Here is a 24,897-nt window from a genome sequence, read left to right on the forward strand (position 1 = left end):
TCGCATGCATAGCTTATTCAGAGTTTAGTTGTTACTCAAGCTCAAACGGAAAAGTGACAGTTTTTTTTTGTATTTCTCCCGGGATGTTTTCTTCGACGTCGTGTCGGCAGTACCGTGGGCAGCGGGTCTCTCGGTAGGAAAAAGCGCCAACTTGCTGCGCTCCGTCTGAATTAGTCAAACTGTGAGAGCCGCACCGTCAACGGATTCTGTCAAATACACTCCGCTTCCCCTCACAATGATTTATTTAGGTGAGTATTGACGCTCTGGTTGATCTCCGGAACGGGGACAGTTCGTCGAGTTGCTGGCGCGAGCACTTAGTGTTTTGTTTTCCCCTCCCACTTATTCGACGGCGCACTGTGTCGACCCACATTTGCCTGCAAAGTACTAAAAGAAGAATCACTGCACTGGACTTCGTCTCTTTCCAGCGATATTACAGCCAACGGCTCTGTGGTAACTGTGGAGGACTCGGGGGGGAAACGACACGCATCGACAAGTTAGCGTTAGCCGGCTAACGTGTTATATAATGCAGCTCGAGGGTCTCGGCCATGACCACGCGCCCGTGTTTAATTCACACAGTGACGTTGGAGTCGTTTAAACTGCGCTTCGCGAAATACGTCGTTACTTTCGTTCAACTCTGATGGCGCCCGCTGGATTTATAACCGTTTCTCTTTCTCACCAGTGGGCCGCGCTGTTGCGTCCCTGTAAAGAGCGAGCGACAGAGAGAGAGAGAGGAGACTCGCCCCCGAAGTTGGAAAGCGGTGAACCGAGAAGGATGCCAGGTCTGCAGGGTGAGCATGCCGTGGTGGCGCCGGGGAGCCCCGTGAAGAAGAGCAAACTCTCTCTGAAGTTCTTCCACAAGAAAGAAACCAAACGAGCTTTGGATTTCTCTGAATCTCGGATAGAGGAGTCCCAGAGCGGTGAGCCACAGGAGCCGGAGGCCAGGTGGGATATTGTTATTATAGCTTCCTGCTATTTTTACCTTTAAGTCTCCGATCATCTGATTCACTCTGTTGTTGAATACAAACACTGTAAAGTGGTAAAATGTTTTACACTTATATGCTGATGTCCAATTAACACATGTGGACATAAACTACTAAACGAAATGCAATTCTGAATAATTTAAGTGAGTCAGAACAAGTGTCATGTCTGTAGACACAGACGTGTCTAAATAATAAGGTTTGTCTAAATGATAAGGTTTAAGTAGCTAATAAAAATGTTGTATGTATTTATCCCATGCAGAGGGTTTGAGTTTTACTTTGTTCATTTATAGTTAAAGTAGTCCCAATAGTCTGCATTTTCTGCCACATATTTGTATTGAGCTCCAACATTAATAGTTAAGATCCACATTTTTTTTTACTGACATACCATATGAGCATTTGTTTGCTTGGAATTATGTGATAGAAAAATCGTTTCAAAGAGATGCGTAGCTTTATACCATCACTGTTTGATTTAACAAACTTGGAAAGTTTCAAAAGTTCAGAGTCCATTAAATTTATAGCAAACAAAATACTTCTAAATGCACAGATATTTTAGATAATATGAATTGATGTCTGTGGGGCACTTTAAATACTCTATGCTTGGCTTGCTGTGATGGATAAAGTTTTTCCAATATTCAATGGGGAAACATAAGAAAACCACTTCACCCGAGGTTATATATATATATATATATATATATAAAGCATGTCATGGGTTTGTCTGACCTCTTATAGACTCTGGTGTGTGTGTGTGTGTGTCTGTGTGTGTGTGTCTGCAGAATACCTGCTTGGGCAATATCTTAGAGCTGATATCTCCAATATCATGTATTGATTCTACTTTTGAGTGTTGAATATGGGTTGAACCATGAAGTTTGATCAAAATAAATCAGGCAAAGAGAAGACTTCCCAGAATTTCCCTACATGGGGTCAATGAAGTGCTGATAATCTGGTATTCATGGAGTCATAGTAGCTCTCAGAAAGAAATCATAGTGTTTGTAGTTTTTTTGTGTTTAGTTTGTAGCATTTCTTTCATGTCGTGCTAAGAGCTTTGGTTTATGTATTAAACACAATAACAGCTGATTAGTTTGTCTCCTTGTTTTCCTCTCCACTGTGCAGCAGCTGTGATCAGGTGGTCCCTGGCCCCGCCCTGTGTCCGTCTTCACCCGGTCAGCTCCTGCCATGTGAGAGGAGCGAGAACCTGGTGCCCTTTGTGGGCCTCAGCAACCTGGGCAACACCTGCTATCTCAACAGCATCCTCCAGGTGGGTTGTTACCGGAGACAGAGAAGATGGATATCCATCAAGTCTGAGACCGCTCTTACTTGTTTCAATGTTGTTTTTTTTAAAAGTTCAAATTAAAATAGGAATTGAACTTTTGACAAATGCTCATAATTTCCCAAGTATGTGTGTATTTAGTTTGTCTGTTTTGTGGTGATGATCGGCTCTCAAGCTGACTCCAGTTCCTCCAGGAATTACTGTGTGATGTGACAAAGACAGAATCACAGACTCCAACAATAAAATTTGCATTTAAAAAAAAAAAAAACCTTAATATTTTGAAAATGACTTGTGAGATCTGAATTAATTTACAAGTCCTCTGAAGGATCTGTCATGTTCAGATGTCATTTAGTCCGTTTCTCTCCACTTTGATGATTATTGAGCTCAGAAAATGTGAATTGTTTGTCCAGTTAAGAGACGTAATCTGTAATACATTTGGGGGGGGGGGGGTGATGAAAAAAGATGCATACCTACATGTGTGGCATTTAACTCACAGCCAGAAAATATTCTGTTGCTAAAATTACTTCTTATAGGTATAAAGTGTAGTTTGGTTTTGTGGAATCTTTCTGTTAGAAAAGCTTCACTGGAGGTAAAACTCGAGTGTTGAATGACAGATGATCTAAATGAGATCCTCCCCCAGTGGCTCCTCTGTATTGGAGGTGTTCAGATGTGAAGAGACGAGCGCTGAGGGCATCACAACATGTGACGATCTCTTTTGGAACATCTGTTCACTTTCTGTCACTGCAGGTTCACATTTCAGCTCTTGTTTTCCAAAAGAAAGACAATCCCCTGTCAAAGTAAGAGCACGGATCTCTTCCTTCAGGCCATAGGTTGTATAATCGATGGGTTTGTTTGCAAGCAGCAAACTTTCAGTGTTAAGTTACTGGGAATATTGCAGCAGCGATGACATTGCACAGGTTCAATGCAGGAACTGAAAAGGATTAAATGGCTTTGCTTCAGTTTCTGAAACTGTTCAGGAGCATTAAGTTTCCCTTCGCCTTTCACCCAGATGTGTCAATAACAGCAATTGTTAGCAAATGTTTTTAAGTTGAGTAAATGAGACAAATGTTTGAATTATTTCTGTTGGTTTATTCTCTTAAACTGCTCAGCTGCTCCTTAATCTTTTATGTGTTTTATGTTCTTGCTGATAAATATGAGAATAAATAGAATTTAAATTTGTGATTGTTAATAACCACAATAATAAGGATTTTCACAAAATTCAGTCACAATTTTCTGCTCAAAAGTAAATTACTTCCTGTTCTTGGGCACCTTACCATTGTTTAATTTATGTTTATTTTTCGAAGATCAACAACATTTCCATCCTCATGAGGAAGTTGAGGAGAATGTTTTGGGTTTTCCATGCAGATGAATCTCTTAAAAGTTTTGCTGGTTAGAACCTAATTGTTTGGGTTTTGTCTTCTCCTGCAGGTTCTGTATTACTGTCCGGGGTTCATAGAAGGAATTAAGAAGATGTACGACTTGTCAAGAAGAAAAGACAAACCAAAGGAAGACATTGAGGGAAGTGAAGAGGTTGGTGCAAAGCAAATCTACCAAAATTAACTTCATGTGAAAGGTCTTTAGAGTTGAACAAATAAAATGTTAGTTGCCCCAGGGTGGGTTGGGGACTTGGCCAGGATGTATTCTTGCCTGTTCATGATAAAGCTGTAAAGAAGCTGGGTGGATATATATTTCTTAGTGTTTCCAACCCTCCTAAACCAAGTTAATAGTCCAGGTGTAAGGGTTCTTATCTTTCTTGTCCCTGCAGTCGGATGGTGCTTCCGAGGCTCTGCCCCCCCACATGGAACTCCTCGGGAGCTTCAACAGTCTCATCACCTCAGTGGAGCAGCTGCAGTCCAGTTTCCTGCTCAACCCCAACAGTCTCGGCAGAGCAGAGCTGGCTGCAACGCCTCGCAAAATCCTACACACACTCCGGTAGTTATGTTGTTTTGTTTTTTTTAACCTGGTCCGTGTCGCAGTTTCACCAAGCAGCTAAAATGTAATGTGTTCGAGTCTTTCTGTGTGGAGTCCACATGTTGTCGCTGGTGTTTTTTTCCAGCTCCTCTTTTTGTTGTTGACCAGACCAACAATGTGTGTTTAAAGTGAACTGGTCACGTCAAATTGCTTGCCTGAGCGACTGATGACCTGTCCAGGGGTGTATCTGCCTTGATAGCGAGGAGCAGCTCCAGCAGCCACATCTCTTGAGTTCGATGAAGGATGGATATATTCCAGTGGCCTGTCGGAACAGAGAATATATACATACATTTCTGACAAATGCTAAAATATTGTGATGATAGATTGTAGTTAAAGCCAAATGACTTTTACTTGATGTATTACAGCTATTTAACTGAGCTCAGTAAACCTGCAGACGTATAAATCAGATCATCCACTAATTTGAACACGGTATTAATAAAAAAGACATTATTTTGATAAACCTTTGTTTAATCAATTTAAACTTGTTTCTTTCTTTTTAAAAGAACACAAAGTAAATGTTCAGTTGAGCCTTCAATGAAATGGAATAAATCCTGCAGGTATTTTTTGTTTTTCACACTTTTCGGCATCATCAGAGTCCCTGACAGTGTTAAAATGACTTTACACTCTTATTTAATAGTCGATAAACTGCAGTCATCTGTGGAGCCAAGTTGAAGTTTTCAGTCTTGATAAAAAAAGTTGGATTATAAAGATTATTCTATTATCTATTCTTTATTTAGAAAATCTTTGAACACAGAAAACGCTGAACTTGTTGCCTTCTGATTAGAAATTACAGCCAAAACTGACTGATAAAACAATTTTACATCTTAACTTTCCACACTATTAAAGAATAAACCAAAACAACAAAGACGAGAGCTTTGTTTCCTCTGTAGGTTCAGCTGGAAGGACTGTAGCTGTGTCTTGTAATCTATCCAGTTTGTGATGTAAAAGCTCCGTCTGCAGGTGAGATTTCTAAGCTTGTTTTGTGTTGCAGGCAGCTGAATCCCATGTACGAAGGCTTTTTCCAGCACGATGCTCAGGAAGTTCTGCAGTGCATCTTGGGATACTTCCAGGAGGCCTGTGACACCATCAGGAAGGAGCAGGAACTGGAGGATGACAAAGCGACGGCGGCCAAGACGGAGAACACCAACGACTGCGAGTCCAGTGGCTCGTTGAGCGAATCCAAACCTCAGTCAGAAGACGACCGGCAACTTGGCGGCAAGAGAAAGAGCGACACCGAGGAGGGCAACGCCAAGAAGAAGCCGAAATCGGTCAAATCCAAGAAATCGGATCAGGTCAAGGAAAACTTTGTTCGAGATGCACCCGTCACCCGATCGAAAAGGAAGTCCTCCAGTGACATCGTGTCAGACAGCAGCCAGGTAACTGATGCAAAGCAAGAGAGGAAGAAGAAGACTGATAGAGGGAGTGGTGAGGAAGACAAGGGTGAAAAAGCGTCTCAGAAGCCGGGTGGAAAATGGAAACCAAAAGCAGCACTCAGCTGGATTAAGCCGTCTGGAAAACAGCAGAGTATTTTCTCAAAGTTTTGCAGCGTAGGGAAGATCAGCTCCACATCTGGGAAGAACCAAAACAAAGTGGAGCAGGATGGTGGACGGGCAGACAGACAAAGCAAAGACACCGCTCAGGAGCAGACGCTTCACAAGGATGAAGACAAGAAAGCCACAAAACCTCAAGGTAGGAAACTGAAGGTGGTCTAAAGTGATTTTACTTTGTTTTACCGATGGTGGGAAAAATGAAGTTTTTAGGAGAGCCTGAACAGAGATGACTGAGCCACAGGTTAACGTCTTCCAGACTTTAGTTTGTAGGACTCCAGTCCCTCAGCCAATGAAGACCCAAATACCACTTTGACAGAGTAAAACCCAACCCTGGTTCATCTGAGTACAGAAGCAGAAAATTACAGCTCATCCAGGCTTTTGTGTCTTTAAGAAAAGGTGCTAATTAATGGCATGTTTCCTAATAACATCTCCTACAGGAAGCATGTTTCATGTGAAAAATACGTGTCCTAGCACAGAACCCTGTGGCACTGTGATGACACCCTGGTCTGAGCTGAAGAGTCATTAACATGAAGAAATGCAATTCAAACCAGTTTGGTGACGTTAATCCTCCATCTTTGTTTGGTTCAGGTGATCTGGGCCTCATGGAGCGCCTCTTCCAGGGCCGGCTGGTTCTCAGGACTCGATGTCTGGAGTGTGAGAGCTTCACAGAGCGGCAGGAGGACTTCCAGGACATCAGTGTCCCGGTACTCGACGAGCAACCCAGCAGCTCAGGAAACCTCCCTGAGGGTGAGGACTGCCCCAACTGTGAACCACTGATCTCGCACACTTATGACGGCTCATGCAGCTTGAGGGGAAGAAATGTTTTGTCAAGGACAATATCAGTGCTACACTCCTACAAAAGCTTGTCAAATAGGACAGAATTCATACATTTATGTGATGAGGCAGTCCTGTCTGTCACAGTTTGCTTACATTTACAATAATGGAGACCTGTTTATACTGAAGGTGAATATTCCATCTACTGTATGGTGTATACGTGTTTCCATTAACTGCTTGCTATTCCTTGTCTTCTCAGTGTCTCCGGACCCTAAACCAGAGCTGAAGACTCTGAAATGGGCCATTGGTCAGTTTGCTTCCGTGGAGCGCATCGTCGGTGAGGACAAATACTTCTGTGAGACCTGCTGTCATTACACCGAGGCCGAGAGAAGTCTGCTGTTTGACAAAACACCCGAAGTCATCACGATTCACCTCAAGCGCTTTTCCGCCAGCAGCCTAGAGTAAGTTTGTCTTAAACCTCAGAACTGCTGCACTTACATGAACCAAAATAAATGACCTCTAGTGTCCGCTGGACGTGAGTTGATGTATTTGAAAAGTAAAAAGTACTTTATTTAATCCTCAAGTGTTGTTTATGGAGTTAAGAAAATACGAGCTGGTCCTTTAACAGTGTCACAGAAAAATATACAGAACGAGGGAAAGAAGAAAATAGATTTTGAAATCCCAACATAACGTTTGAACAAAAAACATTTATGACCTGCTGATACAAAACCATCCTGCTCGTGTACAAATGTAACGGGAGCAAATATACATTTGAACGATATTATATATAAAGTATGTTGGATGGATTGAAGTGAATGTTTGATTCCACTGATCTCTTGCTGGCTTGTCTCTGCTGTATAAATATTTATTATCTTTATCTCCTTGTTTGTTTTGCGCTCAGGTTGGACCCGTACGCCGGCCTCTCCAAAGTGAACACTCCCCTGCAGACTCCTCTGACCTTGTCTCTGGACGAGTGGTGCACAAACTCCATGTCCTCTGAACGTCAGCAGTACCAGCTGTTTGCCGTGGTCATGCACAGCGGCGTCACCATCAGCAGCGGCCACTACACCTCCTTCATCCGCATGTCCGGCCTGGAGGAAGTGAAGCTTTGGCCACAGGTCAGGAAGGAATCCAAGCAGGAGGAGGAGGACGAGGGCGTTAAAGAGGAAGCACAAGTGAAAGTGCCAGACTACGATGATGGAGAGGTGTCTTTCAAGGTGAATGCCAGGGATCAAAGATGTCGAAGTTTGTCCGGCAGGAAATCGGGAAGCAAGAAGCTGTCCGAGGGTAACGTGGGACTGCTGGGCGGCCAGAGGAGCGTGTCCAGCTACGAGCTGGGGAGCAGCAAACACTCCGAGAAAACGGACGGCGGGGAAACGACGCACGGGTCCAAACGAAGGAAAACTGTCGCCGCCTCCGGCCAGAACCCGGAGGCGGCGGTCAAACAGGAGCCGGGCCCGGAGCCGCCGGCCTCCAGCGGAGGGGAGCAGCAGGAGTCGCACCGTCTGCAGGAGTTCGAGGGGAAGTGGCTGCTGTTCGACGACTCGGAGGTGTGTTTGTTTGAGGAGGAGGATTTTCTCGGAGCCTGTTCCCCAGACACGAGCTCCTCGTCGACTCCTTACCTTCTGTTCTACAGGAGGAAGCCGGAACAATGAAAGACCTTTTGGCAGACAAAAGACTTCTTTTTTTTTTATAGGTTTCCTTCCACAATAAACCATGCCAAAAGTACTGCGGTTGATCCCTTAATTTGATTTTGAAAAACTTATTAATGGAGATGAGTTCATGCATGTGAGGCTGATTGATTTATTGTGTGTGTGTGTGTGTGTTTGCCTACAGAGGAAACTCCTTTTTGTGTTGCTTCATTTCTTTAAATTGGTTCTTCAGTTATTCTTATCGTGTCTAAACCACATTCCTTGCCTATTGATCTTGTTTTTATCAAATGAAAAATGCACTTTTCCACCCCAATTTTTTTTTTTTTTTTAAATCAAAATGCCCATTAATACCTGTATCGTTTGTGTTTTCTCTCTCGGCCTCGTGGAAGATTTTCCTCTGCAAATAAAATCTGAAGAACATGAATTCAATTCAGACGTTTCCAGAACACCGTGAAATCAATGTGGCGTTTTCTGGTGAAGTATGACCCACAAACCGAAATACACATTTAGCACAGTGTGTTTATTTTGAAATGTATTCCGTTTTGTACATTTTGAAATACACTTTGTACTTTTGATCATGAAAAACTGCCTGTGTTGTATTCTGTTTGATGAAACGTGTGTGTCGGCGTGTGCGCACGATTTAAGGTCTCATTGGGATCTGCATCCATATGGAGCTAAATCCAACATGTTCTTTAAAAAAAAAAATGGATTGAAAAAACTAAATTTGAAGTTTTCCCAACTTAAATATAAGTTTGATTCGGCTCCAGAATTCTTTTGATAAAATCATTTGTTCAGATTTTTCACTCATTTTTTAAAACCAAATAATTTTTTCAGTTTGTTTTGAGATTATGATTTTTTTTTTTTCCACATTCAAATCCTGTTTTTTGGGTTCTGGACTGTTTTACAGTTTTTTATTTCTGGGTAACTGCAAAGAATTGTCCAAAACCAGCCTGTAACAGTGATCTGTGTCCTCAGCATAGCTTTATTTACAGCTACCAGGTGAATACAGTGTATAGAAAGGGTTGAGTTATATCTTTCAAAGTACTCACTTCCTGAAGGCAAATTAATTGGGTAAGGTCCTGACTGAGCATTCTTTGTGACGCCGTCACTCACAAACACACGCCCTTCTCAGTTGAAGCCACGCCCCCTACGATCTGAAAGTGAAAAAGTTTTGAAGGCCACGATCCCCCACCTGGATACACGCTCTGAACTTATTCAAACTCTGAAGCAGTTTTCTTTTTACTCAACATTTGACACAATCCCCCCACTTTTGGGTGGTCCTGAGTAATTTGTTTAGAATCATAGTTTACACTTATATAAGGTCTCATGGTTAGTCCACTGTTTGAATGTGATATTTTTTATGATCCGTTATAAAATTAGGCTTTGGTATTGAAAAACTTGATATTTAATCACTTCCCAGCTGTGTAGGTGATACTTCACCTGCCATACTCCTGAAAGGTTTCTTACAGAAGTTGGAGTTTCACACTATGAACAATAAAGTTTCACCTCTACGTTTTCTCTCTTGCCAAACACAATACGGACTCCGCCTTTGTTTCCCTCCATCACTGCTGCCGTCTTACTGTCATCTGCAGTTCTGATTGTACCGTTCAGCGTAGTGGTGGCAGTTGTCTCTTGACGTTGGACAAGAGGTTAACGTCCAGGTCTATATTGTTTTCCATGTCCAGTAAACTCGGTCCATTGAAATGTTGGTTGTTCTGGTCCAGTCTCCTCTGAGTCACGTCGTCCTCGTGTCCGGGTCCATTTGAACGAGTCCTTCCAGATGTTGTGGACGAGTGGCCGTACCTTACAATCTGGTCTGCAGTGTCCCGTCCAGCTCCTCCATGCTCCTGGCGACCCACGGCTTTGGCTTGCTCCAGCGTTCTGTTCAATACGATGAGTATTTTACAGGTTTTTGTTTTGTCCTTCAGTTCCTCCACCGGCTCCAGGAAGCTTCCCTGCCGTGACTGAACTGGGAGTTCCTAATCAGAAAAGAGCGTGTCAATAGTTAATCCCTCGTCTGCAGAATGTAGAAGATAGTCATGAACCGAGGGCAAATGTCAAACCGCACAGAAGAAACAAGGAAACACAGCTTTAATAGTAAAACACTCTGCGCCATGTCAACATTAAATTTTTTTTATTTAGTAAAATATTTAAAATAAAACAAAACTACATAAAATTGTACAAGGATTTAAAGTACCTAACTTTAAAACATTGTTGCGTCAACTAAACATGATAATAAAGCATCATGATAAATACGGGTACAATTCTTTTTTTGCACGTTAACTTTTTTTTTCCTTTTCACTTCATCGCCTCCTTTGGATTACATAAACTTTCAAGATGTAAAATGCATTGCTACACCATTATAAAAAGAAAAAAGTGCACACATGAAATTAAATACAGGTTTTGACACATCGTACTTCATTAAAAAGACACCGTGACTCTGAAAATTGTACCTTTTCTGCAGATACGTGTAAAAATTTGGCGGAAAAAGAGCTTTTTGGCACTTTCTTTCTTTCTATTTCTGTCGGCTGTGAGTGTGAGGGCTGACGCTAAGAGCTTTGTTCAAAGGTGTAGAGACAAATCGCCGCTTGTCCCCGACAATAACAAATGAGCAACAATAAGAAAATGTCAATTCCAAGGTGTCGCTATAATCTCCCGGGACCTGCTCCTCTGATTGTGTACAAGTTTGTAAACAAATTAAGACACTGGAATGACGTACCAAGCTGCAGCGCTGTCCTTCGTTTTCACGCTGTTTCCAAAACACTGACCAACTTTCAAGACACGCTCGTATTTACAAAGGAGAATAAATTAATATTGCAATTTGTTTTATGTTGTGGCGGTGGTGCTTATGAGTGTTTTCCCTCTTCATCTTCAGATGTCCAGTTTGCGAAGACTCAGTCTGCTGAAGGAATCTCTGGAATTAGAAATACACACTTCTTAAAAACACAAAGGAAAAAGTTCAGAACGATATTCTGGTGATCTGTAGTTTATCCGCCGCTTTCACTGTGATTCAATGATTTCCTATGATGAAACAACTTGGAGGTTGTTTGGAGGAGAACAATTTTAATAGTTATTCAGATTCTTAAACCCAAAGTACCTTTCTTACTTCTGGGTAAACCTTTACGTCTAACATTCACTGGGAGTGTGTTTACATGGACTTTAAAATGCTGAGTCTGCCTCGGATCATATCACGGGTAAACGATGACTACATGGAAGTACGGAATAATAATAATAATAATAATAATAATAATATTTACTCTGATCAGTGAAAACATTCTGACGGGTGAAGTGAATGACACTTTGTTGATGTATTCAAAGAAGGAAGAAATGGTGAACGGTCTTGCTGTGCGTTCCTGGTCTGAAGACACTGATACACAAGATGAGCAAAGGCCGGCCTGAGTGGCTACTAAAGAACAGCGCCACCCAGTGGATCACAGGGCTTGTATCAGGCTGCAAGGAGAACTACACAGCAACGGGCAGTGAATAATGTTACGACTGATCAGAGTAAATAATTCATACATGTTAAGCAGTAGCAGCCTGCTGTCACCGGCCATGAGGTCTGTTTGTTCATAATGGCTTGACCATATTCAGCAACACTCTGCCGCAGACTTTCCCTTTCACCTCATCGTCAGCAGCAGAGGATAAAACTGATGTCCTCCACTTGGCTACGACGACTACCACACAAGGAGAGCCGAGGATGAAGACATTCGGCTGAAAACTGGAGGTCTTCATTGGCCGTCCAGTTATATGAAATCATCAATTCCAATGTTTCTGTCTCTTGACTGAAGCTCTGGTTTATGCAACAGCCTTTTTTTTTTTTTTTTTTAAAGTAAGACAGTTTAGACGGACAAACACAAGAATGTGATACCTGATGAATCCAATCATCAGATTCACAGGTCTGTGGAAATACACAGCAGTCAGTGTTGCTCCCACAAATATAGAGCTGAATCCCATGTCTGACACTGTTATTTGGAGCTGATGCCAGCTCAGCAGTTCATTAGACAGAGCAGCAACGGATAGGGTGATGAGGCAGGTGTAAAACTACCGCATGTGAGAATGACAAGACAAAAAGATTTTTTTCCTAATCTCTTTACATAATGAGGTAAATTCTCTCCTCACATACTGAAGAAAAAATATCTACATTTGTTTCTCGTTCCCAGATATGCTACTAAAAGTCAAAGATTTTTTTTTAAAGATGAACGAGCCGCCGGGGCTGTGCAAGTGACAAGAACACAACAGGCACATAAACAGTCTGAAAATTGCAAACTACCTTGTCAAGCTGTCCGTTTGCTGCATGATTGTTCACAGAAGCAGAAACAAACACGTTTAACGCATCAGTCAGAGCATGATCATCTCGCGCCCCCTCTCACCAGCAAACGCTCGGAAAACAATGGCGAGTCTCACCTGTGCGAGTTGACCTGCAGTACCGGTTTATAAAGCTGGGGGATTTTTCTGTTGATGAGGGGCTGCAGCGCCTCCTTCAGCCGATGGTAGTTCCTCTCGAGCTCCCTCTGGTACTCCTTCTGGTCCGGACCGATCAGGCTCTTGTTCTTACGAAGTGCATCTTCACACCTTTAGTGGAAAACTTAAAGTGAAAGTCTCCACAAACTGTATACAATTTATTTTAAATACAAGTTTTGCACATTTGTTTTAATTTTTGGTTAATGTTGATAAAAACAATATTGTGCAGTGAACTTTAGTATCAACCAGTCATCATAGTAGCATCGTGATATTATGAGAAATCCCCCAAAATGGACACTGAATGTGTTTCTGCCTCCTCAGACTCACTTTTAGCCTCTCAGAGCGCTCGGACAATGTTTCACTATTATCTTCAAACACGTCCGAGAGCTGGTGTGTGAACGCAGCCATGCAAACTCTCATAGAGATTAATACATTGGCGTCAAATTTAAGCCTCCATGGTGATGCACAGAGGGAACAAAAGGTGATTAAACCCTTTGGACTTCACTAGTTTATTGGTCATAAAATATCTTTCAATTTACATTAAAGTCACAAGTACAGACAAATAAAAAAACAATCCTAAGATATTTGTTCATTGAACACACACATTGAAACCTGCGCAGTGCTACTGGAAGAGTTAAGTGGCTTCCTCTGCTGAATGGAGTCAGGATTTAACAAATCTGGAGTGAAACAAGGTTGTCGAGGTGTAGAACCACTCTGACCCATAAAGACAGTCGACTGTTCCCTTCACAAGAAGCATCTGCAGAAATGAAGCCGGCTTCACAAGTACAATGCTTCTCAATATCCAGATTTGTTAAAGCAGGACGAGGTTATAAAACCGCCTCGAAAGACTTCGTCTTCACCAGTCCGCAGTGGGGGACGCTTTAATACCGTGGCAGCAGCTGAAGACTGAATTGGACTAATATTTGTGTTTAACCCTGTTTTTCCACAAGTAGCTAAATCTAAATTTAAAGAGAAAATGGTCAGGTTTTTAAAAAAAAATACAACATTCACCACTGGTCTGTGTTTCATCTGCTAATAATCATATGCTTAAATTGTGTAATCCAGTCTGTAAAGGTTTAATTACCAACTTATAAATGTACACAAGTAAAAAGCCCTTTAGCTTGATGTGAATGGAATTTGGTGTGAGACAAAGCAAGTGTTGTAAGAACACACAACACGTTAGATCATTGGTAGGTTGTAGAATTTGAGATCATTTCATATTTTCTCTCATAATTAATGTTGACAATTTATATTTTTTATCTATTTGTCATAATTCTCATGTTTAGGCATTAAACACCTTCTTTTTTTACACCTTACCTCTTTGTGAAGTCTTTAAAGCAGAGCCGTAGCTTATTGTGGTGTCTGTACAGTTTGGGGTCACTGGGGATCTCTGAGAGGAACACCTGAGCAACCTCCAGTGGACCCTGAGAACAAAAATCTCCATCATTATCAGGCAACAAACATCCCTTGTGTTATGAATTTACTGAACAGATTGTTATTTTCTTTCCTACCTGGTTTACAGTTGTGCCCACTGACCCTTGCAGGACCATCTGCAGCATCTTGGCATCAGCAGGGTCCTGGTGGGTGGCAAAGGCCAGCTCCTGGGTCTTCTTCTGCATGTCCTCGATCGCCACCTCTATAGGCGTGGAGATAATCTGGAAAAGGAAATTAGCAGCTGCTGACACCAGAAAACACCTTTCCTCTCGTTTGGTTCAGACACTTAAAATAGATGAAAGTCTTTTTACATTTGCCAGGTGACAGATCTCTGAAAGTTTGAAATGAAACTTACTAGAATGCACTATAGATAAAGCCAGAGTCGATCAGTTTACTAGATTAATTTATCATAGTGCAGAGTTGTGTTTGGTGACGAGAAAGTTGTACCAGGATAAAATGCTCAAGGTGAGGCCTGATTCAATTATGGGGTTTCCAACTCTCTGAGAAAATCATGGCTGGGAGGCAAAACATTGTGAAGATTTATAGCCTGCTTCAAATACAGACAGGCATTTCAGAGAAAAATGATTCTCCTTTGTTATGTTTGGAATAATATCCACTGCAGACAAGCCCTGTTAGCAAAAACAAAACAAAACTGTCCACATGGCAAATAAAGCCATCAACCCATTTCATTGTTATTGAGCAAAAACATCAACAAACAACAAGTTTCCTCCCTGGCTGGACAAGTCTCATGAGAACCAAGTGCAATGACAGCAGCCCAAGGATCCGTTTCACTCTAAAGTAATAAAAGCTGTAGTATATTCAGATGTTAAGGTGATGGATGAAAAGTCCTCTTAGCAAAAATAATGCCAGTACAATGTCAGAGGCAACCCCCCCACCCACTCCCACCACCACCACCACCACCCACCATGTTTCTTCTTTTTATGCGTCATTTGTGAATGAAAATGTGAGAAAACCTACCTCCTCTTTGTGGATGATGTTGATCCGTGTCTTGATGTAAGGGAAGGCGTGCGAGGTGGTCAGGATGGTCTTGCGTTTGAACTGCTCGTGCAGGTCGCCGTGGGCCCGCCCGTCCAGGGTGAAGGGCGTGCAGTAGACGAACCGTCGCAGGTTGTAGTTTTTGTCAAAGTAGGTGATGCGGTCCTTCATCTCGTAGGTGTCAAAGTATGGCTCCACATACGTGATCTGGATGAAAGCCTATACAGAACGCCACATTCATGTTGTTGTTTTTTTAAATCAGGTTCTCTTATGACATGGGGCTAATATGTTTGCCAACACCAACCTTATTTGGGTCCAGCTTGCACTTGTCCACAGGATTGGAATCTTTAATGACTTCCACCTGGTCCTCCCCAAAACGCTCTCCATAGAAACCCTGACAGGAAACACGTCACAGAGTTTGTTTTTACTGAATTGAAGCATTTTAACCCACAAATACAGAATATGATGTAGAGGCGACATGCTGGTGTTTTACCTCCAGCCTGTGGGAGATTTCAGCCAACTTTGTGATGGCAGGCTCCTTGTACACAAACTCCTGCTCATCCAAGTCTCCAAATTTTGAACCATAAAATCCAACTCTGAAGTACGTACCGAACATCCTCTTCCCATCCTGTGAGCACAGGAAGATGAGTGTCACAATAAATGAATAAAAAAAAAAAAAGATAAACATTTCAATCAACATCAGAAACGGGGCAGAACAGAGAGAAAACCATCATTTATGGGGAGTTGTATTAAAAGAATTTCTTCCTCACTGGATCACAATGTTGACAGTTTGGAGCTTCACATAACGTGCGAAAAACTTCACCAACGACTCAACATCGCCAACCATAGGACAAACTCTGTTTGTGTAAGAATAGTAACTTGAGTAAACTTTAAATTTCATGTTTGATTAATCTGTTGGTGTTTAATAACCGGGCGCATCTGAAAGAAAAACTGTAGGAAAATTGTGAGAAGGTGAAGATGTATAACAAAATCTTTTAACAATGTACTTCTACCAGTTTTAAAAAAAAATACAAACCGGACAAATATTAAAGGTACTACAACAGACAATAGTTCAACGGGTATCAGCAGCATCCGATGAAACATGTCGTTTCTGAACGGCTCACATGCGTCATGTGGAAAACGTTGTTTACCATCATGTCAGTTGTTTTACACCCAACGAACAGAATGTGTCTGAGAGTCCCATGTTTTATGACTTTTAGTAAAACAGTGGAGCGCGAGGTGGATTTCCACCATGGATGTCCTCAGCTTACAGCTCAGTAAACATTTAGTGGAGATACGCAAGTAGAGCTGAGAAAACTCAGGTTCGGCAACCAGAGAATGATGCTAAAGTTTAATAAAAAATAAAAAAATGCAGATTTTATTTCCTGATTGAAATTTAGTAGTGTTGTTCATTGCTAATATGACTTGCTCTTTCTGATAAGACCGCTTCCTTTCATCAAAACATACACATTTCAGAAAAATTGGAATTTAGAAATGAAAATCACTTTTTAACTACACACATTTTCAACGTCACCTGAAAGAATGCGAAGGATCAAAGATTCAGAAAAGTGCAAAAGACAATAAGAGTCTCCAGGTACAAAAATGACAAAACTACTTCAAACTACATAATCTGAGTGATTATGAGGCAAAAGACTGTTTCTAGGTGAGGGAAAACCCCCGGTCATATCTGGAGACATGTTCGGCTGGTAGCGCCTCAGTCAATTCCATTGTCAGGGTCAGGAGGCACAGCAGGTGTGTTCAGGTGTGTAAAACTGTGTGGGTGTGTGTAGCGGAAAGGAGTGGCAGCTCTGGAAAAAAATATGACGTGATAATAAAATAATGCCTTCCTGATTCTTTAAAGATCAAATCACCAAGGGAAGAAAGAGGTTGTGTATTTCAACAGCAGATTCAAGAAAATGTACGTTTACAACTTAAGGAGCCCTAAAAACTGAGGCACTTACCACAAGACACAATTAAGTAAAGTGGGAAGGAAGGGTCGGCAACCGGGGAAATCAAAAAGGAGAAAACAGAACAGATTTTAATCAGGATTGGGTTTTTCCAGAAAAATTCTAAAGTACCACAAACTAACAGCAAAGAATATCTGCTGTGATTTTTTGAGAAAAAACACATAAACTCATTGTGGAGGATCCGGACCATGCAAAGGCAAACAGTGACAAAAGGAAAAACTGAAGATAAAGTGAGAAAAATAAAGATCCACAACCATCAGCAACACACCATGCACTCGCAGTGCATTTCCAAAAAGAACGATGAGTGCGTGGTCCAGTTCATGCAACAAACCATGAGAACTCAAGAGGTTAATATTGTTAACAAGAGAACAGAATGGATGAAAAAAAAAAAATCAGGGATCGATTTAGTTTAAACTATTAAAAGAAAGGGTAAAAGTAAACCTAATCAAAATCAAAAGGGATAAATGAAGTAATACTGAGATTACTGTGAGTTGAATCCTCTTTGAATAAAAAAACAAAACAACCTGACAGACTCTGGAAAATGGTTCCAGCTTCGACCCAAAGTTTGCAACAAGGCTTTTTTTTTTTTCTTTTTTTTTTTTTCTTTTTTTTTTTTTTTTTTAAATTGTGTGTGGCAAGAGTGACCCACGGCTAAAGCAGGAAGGCCAACGGATACCCTTCATGTCAAAACGGTGCACTGAAATCGAGCCCTGTGGTTGAAGATGAGATGAAGTGTGACAGCAGATGGTGCCAGTCGATGAGCCGGTGTCCACCGACACACCAGCAGACAAGACGGGAGGTGAGGACGGGGAAAAGTGCAGGTTGTGCAGGTGATGCATTCACGGAGACTTTTGTCATTAGTGTCACACACCGTGGTTCCCATGCACAGCCTGTCAACACTGTCATGTGAACAAAAAAAACAAACAAAAACTCAAGCTCCTCTTGCGCAGTGAGAGGAAAACAGCGAGGGTGTTGCTGCGCATACAACAAGAGTCCCCAGTGGGGGGGGGGGGGGGGGGGGGGGGGGGGTGGGGGGGCAGACAGTTGCCGTTGTCTGCAGGTGTTAATGGTTTGGATGTATGGAACGAAGCAAAAGAGAGCAACAGGATGACCACGGCTAGTAAATAAAAAGATGAGTGAATAAAAATAAGAGAAAATAAACAACATGAGCAGGGCCAAGCAGGAACTGTTTAGCCACCTACCTCCCAGCCAGTACTCTGTGTAACAAAGAGAATACAAGACATGTGAACGACAGACACAAACACCCTCCCGAGTGTGGCGCGCACACACACAGACAAACGTTGTTACAACCATGATGACGGCATTGAAACTAATCCACTAACTAAATGGTACTAAAGCTGGAGAACAAACCATCGGGCCTCTGATATTATTAGAGTTGTACAAAGGGCGCAGCACAGCTATGGTTAAATGATCTCAAACATGGAGTAATTGCTAAAGACAAATCATGAAAATGCTAGTGTTTTTAAAGTCATACTCCTATAAATCTTAAAAAGGATTATTATTTTATTAGCAGCACAATGTAATAATCTTCTACTCGGTGCAAAAAAGAATAAAGAAAACAGTCCAAATGTTCTCAAATGCAAAAGTGAAATAAATATATCTTTTTTTAATCTTTGTTTCCAGATCAGAAAAAAATTAAATAAAAAAATCCAACATGTGAGGCAAAACTGTGATACCATTTGAAGCATGAGTTTTGTCATCTGCTCGGTTTCATCCCAACATAAACACTCATTAAAACGGCTGCTCTGCACATCACATGACTGTCTGTAACCCAACATACTCCTGATGTGTCACACAACTGGCCTGAACAACTCTGACAAAGATCACAGCGGGATCTCTTCCAGCACCTTGCGCATCAATAACACACTTCAGAATTAAAACAAGGCATGCCACGGATCAGACGTAATATAAACACACAAGGACACCGGCATTTAAAATCTAAATAATACCAAGCAAAGCTGAGTGTGTGTAAGACTGGAGTGTCGTGTAGAGGACATGAGAAATGCAGGTTGTTCTGAGGCAGTGGGGAGGATCTTCAAGATCTAAAACCTTTTCACTGCCTCATTAACATGGCAATTATTAGGTGATAAAAGTTGATGACTTTGACAAAAATGTTTAGGTGTTTGTTACTTTTTGGAAAAAATAGCAGAAACACACCCAATTCTTACTGAATTCACACTAAAACTTAGTATGTGTCAGTTTGTTCATAGATTTTCAAGACTGACGGTGGAAAAACATTTAATTGAGTTTAAACTGAAAAATTAAAACATGTGTCTCTTGGTTTCTTGTTTAAATTCAGAGTTTTATCATGAGCTATCATGTGTGAGTGGAAGTGCTTACCTGATGAACAATTTTGCCAAAGGCTTCCTGTAGTTTACCATGAATGGTTGCGAGCTTCTTTGCGTCCCTGTTGGCTTCATGAATGGGGATCAACACTTTGTAGACCTCGTTTACTGCCTCATACATGCCAGCCTGAGTGAAAAATAAGCAAACATAAAAAAGAAAACTCCAGTGAGGCCACGCTGTATAGTCAGCTACAATAGACAGCTGCAATCAGGTGCATCTACTTATATAGCTCTATATCCACCACCTTGATGACGTAAAAGTTGGATGCAATGCAGCTTGTTTGTTCAGGCTGAAGTTGCATCGAAAAATATTGGATATCTTTTCAGATTAGGAACACACATCAAAAATCTGATAATGGTCACATAGAAATAAAAAAAGCCTGATTTGTGTCTTTTCCGTTTTCAATGCGAATGTCGCCTAAAGCGCTCCAAATTCCAACCAAAACATTTCCAATATTCTCATTTTCAGGGATTTGAAGGGCTGAATTGAAATGACTGGACAGCTTAAAACGGCCTCTGCATCCTATCTATCAAAAATCCCGTTTGCTCAAAAGTCCCTGTATGGCAACGTCAATCTGATCACTCTTCTCTCACCATGGAAAAGGAAGCAGCGGCCTGCTCGAGAAGGCCCACGAGGCCGATCTCAGTAAAGTATTTCCCTGAGCAGATTCCCTCCTCATCTGGAGACACCACGTCATCAGAAACTGCAGATTCTTCCAGGACATTCGAAGAAATATTCTGGATGGCATGTACGTATAAACACACGGACAAAAACACAAAGGTGCAAACAAATAGATTAGCAGACACTTCTGGGACAAAACGCTGTTTTGATCACTCAAGAGGTTTATTTCTCCAAGACATGTCTTTACCTGGAAGGTGACACAGCCTACGGGCAGATACTTGCGGTCCTCCAGCATGCTCAGGTATTCTGCCACTAGAGCGGCGCTGTGCACCAGACACTGAGCAGCCTCAGCGTGGTTGTTCCTTTCAGAGTGTTTGCCTGCCATGTTCTGTAGCCACGTCAGCCGAAGGTCTGGAGACGTCTGGTAACCCTTTGCAATCCTTAATGAAGCAACACATAAAAAGTACACGTGGCACATTCCTGGTAGCTGAAGTAACAAAATACATTTCAAAAAGTGGCTTAATTGCAGGTGTTGTGTACCTATACATGAGATCGATCAACATCTCAGGATCTTCTTGGTGCTCCTTCATCTTCACTGTGTCTGACAAGATCATGTGCAGGTTAAACACGAGGTCCTGGACCTGGAAGGAAGAGCAAAAGGCTCAGAACAGGGGGGCTGGTTTTCTGTGTACTAATTAAATCTTCAGTGTTAGTCTTTGACTGAGTAAAACAACAGGTTGCCGAGTATCATGTTAAAAACTACAAGCTCAATCAGTGAAAATCCTAGTTACGCCCAGTGATTGAAAAGGAGCAAATAACCTGATGGGTGAATCAGTACCTGGTCTGGGAACGTGGTCTCTCTCAGCTCCAGGTCCTCCTCTGCATAAGTAAGGATGGTCTTCAGAGAGCGGCGGAGAAACTCTTCATTAAAATTCTGAGACGTTCCCACCAGTGAGGAAAGAGACATGGTCACCTGCATCTTCACTCTTGCAAAGTTCTGAAAAGGAAAAAAGAACAAAATATAATTAAATAAAAAAAAACTTAACTTTTATGTGACAAGATCAAGGATACAAATAAGTAAGACTTGTTTAGCGTAAATTAATTTTCAAAATTTTCTATTTCATAACAGCTCAAATAATGCATGTACCACTAAACACATATTTTCCTGGTCAAATAATACCAGTGTCAACATAAAAGAACTCTCCAGGAGGCTTTACAACATCGATCAAGCATCAGTCCAATGTGTTGCTATTCAACTCATGCCACATAGGTTTTAAGTTGTTAATCTTTATGCATTCTTACATTGCCAATCTCAAAGTTTTGCCTCATGAGAAGGTAGAGCGAGGCACTGGCGTGAGCTCTGATGGTGCTTATGCTACTGCTGCAGCTTCTCAGTAGCCGCAAACACAGATCGGCACATTGCTCAGTTTCCTCCTCAAACAACAGTTCGGGAAACTGCAGGAGAAGAGAGAAATACACAGAAAAATGGACTCATGACAAACACGCAATCCTGGGCATTTGTGAAGTAGATATGAAATATAACATGAATTCCAATGTAAATAATAGTCTTTTTGCCTAACCTTAGACACCAAGGCTCTCTGTGTGGCAAAGCAGTGCTGGAGGTAGAGGGCGCTCTGGTTGCAGGCCATGCTGTGAAGCAGCACCTTCAACACCCCTCCCAGGACACTCTCTTTGGATTCTGTCACTGAAACCGTCTGCGTGTGCGTGTGTGTGCGTGTGTGTGTGTGTGCGTGTGTGTGTGTGTGTGTGTGTGTGTGTGTGTGTGTGTGTGTGTGTGTGTGTGTGTGTGTGTGTGGGTTGGGGGGGGATTGCAAAACCAAAAACAACTCATATGTCTGTGAACATTTGCATTCTTAACAAGTGAATACTGTTTAATACTTTACCTGCACAATGATTTCCAAAGTGTCAAGAATGATTAGGTTGGCCTCTGTGGCAAGGTTACCATCAATAAGGGCTTCATGTTCCAGCTCTGCTCTTGTCCTGTAATTAAGAATTCAGAGAAGAACTTCACAAACAAATCCCATATTGTGGCGATGAGATTTTGCTGAATGATGCACAAAATCCAGTCACTGCATTCAAACCACTGCACAATCATATATAAGAGAACTTTTCTAAGAATTGTATATGCCGAGTCCTCCGCTGATTTTACTGCTTTAATAGTATTAACACGAAACAATACTAAGTTTATAATACAATACGCCGCTAAGCTGTATTGTTGCACTGACATTTCCCGCAGGGATAAAAGGGTAGATTTCATGTTGTTAATATGAACGTTATTAAAATTATATTATGAAAAACAATCAACCACAGAAAGAACTACATTTGTCTTGTTTTTTGCTGCTGCTGCAGCAGCCAGGGAGACACACAAGTCAAAGCCCCAAAAACAAGAAGCAGACTGGTTAAAAAGCAAAACAGACCCACTGCAACCACTACCAACCAAAAGATGTATGTTGTTACCAGGACAGAGGGACTGCTTGGGATGGGAATTTAATGGCAGAATCTGGATCAATAGGTCTCCGTTAGTGCACTGCTGTACATGTGTGAGCTTAAAAAGTTGAAATGGAGATTAGGTATGTGTTTAGGTATCACTGGCTGGAGCAGTGGCTACAACATGGCTATGTTTCAATGGAAAAACTCAAAAGTTCAAAATTATCTTGAAATTTGTGTCGACAAACAAGTGATTAAAGTTCATTTGTGTCCATTTCAACCATAGGACTTCCCACATGCATGCGTAACACCTTAAAAGAGGCACTAAAGCAGAGGGTAATTCAAAGGAGCACACAGCAATTATGGACCATACAATACCTGACTGATCTGTGGCTCCTACATAAACACACAGCAACACGAGAAAACAAATGGAAATAAGAGGCAAAAAATGTAGGGGTGGAGAATTCACAAAATAACTGAAATCAACGTTACACAAGATACAGGTGAAGCTTTAGGAGTGTAAGCTAAAATGCATCTTGAGTTGTCGTTCAAATAGCAACACGGTCACTGGGTAAAATCCAGGACAAAATTTTGAAAACTTCGCACAATTTTTTATGATGGACACAGATTTCTAGACACACTTAGTCAGTGATTTGCTGACATAAATACAATAAAAGTTTTATTCAACTCTGAAACACAGTATGTATTTGGTATAAATTTATAAAGTTTACATGATTTGCATAAAACCTTTATACTGTAGTAGAAAAGCACAGATAGAAAGATCAGATCAAATAAAGTGTGAGCTGACAAAAACACGTCTGTATTGACACAGAAAACATAACATATCCTAAAACAAACATAACATTTGATGATTTTTTATACAAGGTTGTGTCATACTTTGAGCTCTATCAAGTACATAAACTTGTTCTGCAGTTTGTAAGTTTATATGCACTAAGAAAAAGAATTAACGCTGTTACTAACTGAATATATTGTACAAGACACAATTAATTGCTTTATCTTCTACAGATTTAAAAAACAAAAGATAACAAAAAAATTCAGAGCTTGATTTTCCTAAAGAAGAACACCTTTGGTGTTTTGTCAGTGGCTTATAGATGTTTGGAAATTTAGATAAACTGAAAAGTCAAAGAAGTAGAAATGGAACATACTTGTCCATCTTTTCACTGTTTTGCCTCCAGTGGGTCATGTCCTTCCTCCAGCGAAGGTTCTCCTGGCTGCCAAAAGCACTGCCAGATGGACTCCGCTCTAAACGATGGGGAAACATTTATTTACTCTTTTAATGGCGGTGAAAGAGGCTGTGTGTACACAGAGAAACGTGACCCGAGTCTGGCAGGAGATGTATCCACAGCGCATTCAAAAGGTCATTATGTGCGCTGTGTACATGTGAGATTGAGGATACAGAGATTTCACAAACTTGTTAAATGCTTATCTTGACTTTTGTGTGTAGGTGCCAGATAGGGAACCGTACCTAGCTGTCCCCTGCTCCGTCGCACCATTTCTTGTCGGGCACCGATGCTGCCCAGTATGGCCTCCTCCAGCTTGGCCTTCATATCTTTGGACTTCTTGAATGTTAGACTGTTCATGCGTTCAAACGCCTTCTTGCCCTGCATGGTGAAGACAACATGGGCCTTGTATCCATGACGCAGAGGGTGAGTGGACAGACAGAGAACACACAGCGGGAAAGTTATTTGCAGCACAGCACCCAGAAAGCAAAGCAGATTAGTGGGGTTAAAGTGTTGTACAGGCATGCTAAAAGAAACTGAAAACACAGAAAGTGCTTAAAGTACGCAGAAAGAAAGCAAAAGATTATGGTATAGAGAGCAGCAAGTGGTCTGCTGTTATTACTGAATTTCCACAGGAGCCAAAGCACATTCACCACAAAGAATATTCCATGAGGAAACGAAAAGTGCACAACTATTATTTTCAAAGACAAAATATTTGTAGGAGGATAAATCAAAGGTCCACTATAATATGCAGTTTCATCCAGATACACATTTTAGGTAGCCAGTAACAGCTCTTCGTTTGTAGATGAATGTAGAAAAAGATAGACTGCTGATAATGACATGCTATATTGCACACGTGTCTTGACAGATATGCTGTTTGGATTTATCTGTCAGTGACCATCCACGGCTGTTACCTTGTACTCAAAGCAGGAGACACAGAGGTAGAGGAGATCCAGCAGACGGTTGAGCTGAGACACTGACAGATCGGTGAACCATTTCTGTAACACCAGCTCATCAGCGTTTTTCAGCACCCACAGCAGACAGATCAGAAGACTCCGACTGGACTCAGCGGAGAAGCTCCCATGCTGCCGACTCGCCTGTTGAAATGGGAGATTTCAGTAGAGAGAAAAAAAAAATACACAAGATGTAGTCGTATATGTTTGTTAGA

At 41.5% G+C, this 24,897-nt stretch overlaps 2 protein-coding genes across 4 annotated transcripts in view; one reads left to right on the plus strand and one right to left on the minus strand.

Moving 5' to 3' along the window:
• Nucleotides 1-108: 108 nt before the first annotated feature.
• Nucleotides 109-9,721, plus strand: usp1 (ubiquitin specific peptidase 1). Of its 3 annotated transcripts, XM_080473289.1 has the most exons (10): nt 112-248; nt 680-942; nt 2,091-2,235; nt 3,676-3,777; nt 4,013-4,179; nt 5,210-5,907; nt 6,357-6,515; nt 6,802-7,003; nt 7,444-7,910; nt 7,976-8,774. In XM_080473289.1, the coding sequence occupies exons 2-10, from the start codon at nt 773-775 to the stop codon at nt 8,104-8,106; spliced, it is 2,241 nt and encodes a 746-aa protein (XP_080329415.1). In that variant the 5' UTR covers nt 112-248; nt 680-772; the 3' UTR covers nt 8,107-8,774. The 3 variants fall into 3 exon arrangements, with proteins under 3 accessions (XP_080329413.1, XP_080329415.1, XP_080329414.1); XM_080473287.1 differs by having other exon boundaries at nt 109-248; nt 7,444-9,715; XM_080473288.1 differs by having other exon boundaries at nt 124-248; nt 2,094-2,235; nt 7,444-9,721.
• A 613-nt stretch (nt 9,722-10,334) lies between these two features.
• Nucleotides 10,335-24,897, minus strand: part of dock7 (dedicator of cytokinesis 7) — a 51,372-nt gene continuing 36,809 nt past the window's right edge. The window contains exons 32-51 of the mRNA XM_080473286.1: nt 24,644-24,826; nt 23,975-24,110; nt 23,655-23,751; nt 22,867-22,884; nt 21,945-22,041; nt 21,621-21,755; nt 21,343-21,495; nt 20,879-21,037; nt 20,581-20,681; nt 20,288-20,480; nt 20,013-20,156; nt 19,414-19,545; nt 18,255-18,269; nt 15,579-15,704; nt 15,390-15,479; nt 15,068-15,304; nt 14,167-14,310; nt 13,973-14,079; nt 12,599-12,766; nt 10,335-11,108 (exon numbers count right to left, since the gene is read on the minus strand). Of these exons, the coding sequence (XP_080329412.1) occupies nt 11,066-11,108; nt 12,599-12,766; nt 13,973-14,079; nt 14,167-14,310; nt 15,068-15,304; nt 15,390-15,479; nt 15,579-15,704; nt 18,255-18,269; nt 19,414-19,545; nt 20,013-20,156; nt 20,288-20,480; nt 20,581-20,681; nt 20,879-21,037; nt 21,343-21,495; nt 21,621-21,755; nt 21,945-22,041; nt 22,867-22,884; nt 23,655-23,751; nt 23,975-24,110; nt 24,644-24,826 (2,478 nt within the window). The 3' untranslated portion in view covers nt 10,335-11,065. The remainder of the gene's footprint in view (nt 11,109-12,598; nt 12,767-13,972; nt 14,080-14,166; nt 14,311-15,067; nt 15,305-15,389; nt 15,480-15,578; nt 15,705-18,254; nt 18,270-19,413; nt 19,546-20,012; nt 20,157-20,287; nt 20,481-20,580; nt 20,682-20,878; nt 21,038-21,342; nt 21,496-21,620; nt 21,756-21,944; nt 22,042-22,866; nt 22,885-23,654; nt 23,752-23,974; nt 24,111-24,643; nt 24,827-24,897) is intronic.

The sequence above is a fragment of the Lipophrys pholis genome (assembly GCF_963383615.2).
Source record: "Lipophrys pholis genome assembly, chromosome: 10".
Classification (NCBI taxonomy): Eukaryota; Metazoa; Chordata; class Actinopteri; order Blenniiformes; family Blenniidae; genus Lipophrys; species Lipophrys pholis.

What these genes read in the sequence shown, in the direction of transcription:
- usp1 (XM_080473287.1), top strand. Translation starts at nt 773, where the DNA reads ATGCCAGGTCTGCAGGGTGAGCATGCCGTGGTGGCGCCGGGGAGCCCC. An exon ending in ACATTGAGGGAAGTGAAGAG is followed by an intron (nt 3,778 to 4,012) that starts GTTGGTGCAAAG and finishes TTGTCCCTGCAG; the next exon opens with TCGGATGGTGCTTCCGAGGC. An exon ending in AAAATCCTACACACACTCCG is followed by an intron (nt 4,180 to 5,209) that starts GTAGTTATGTTG and finishes TTTGTGTTGCAG; the next exon opens with GCAGCTGAATCCCATGTACG.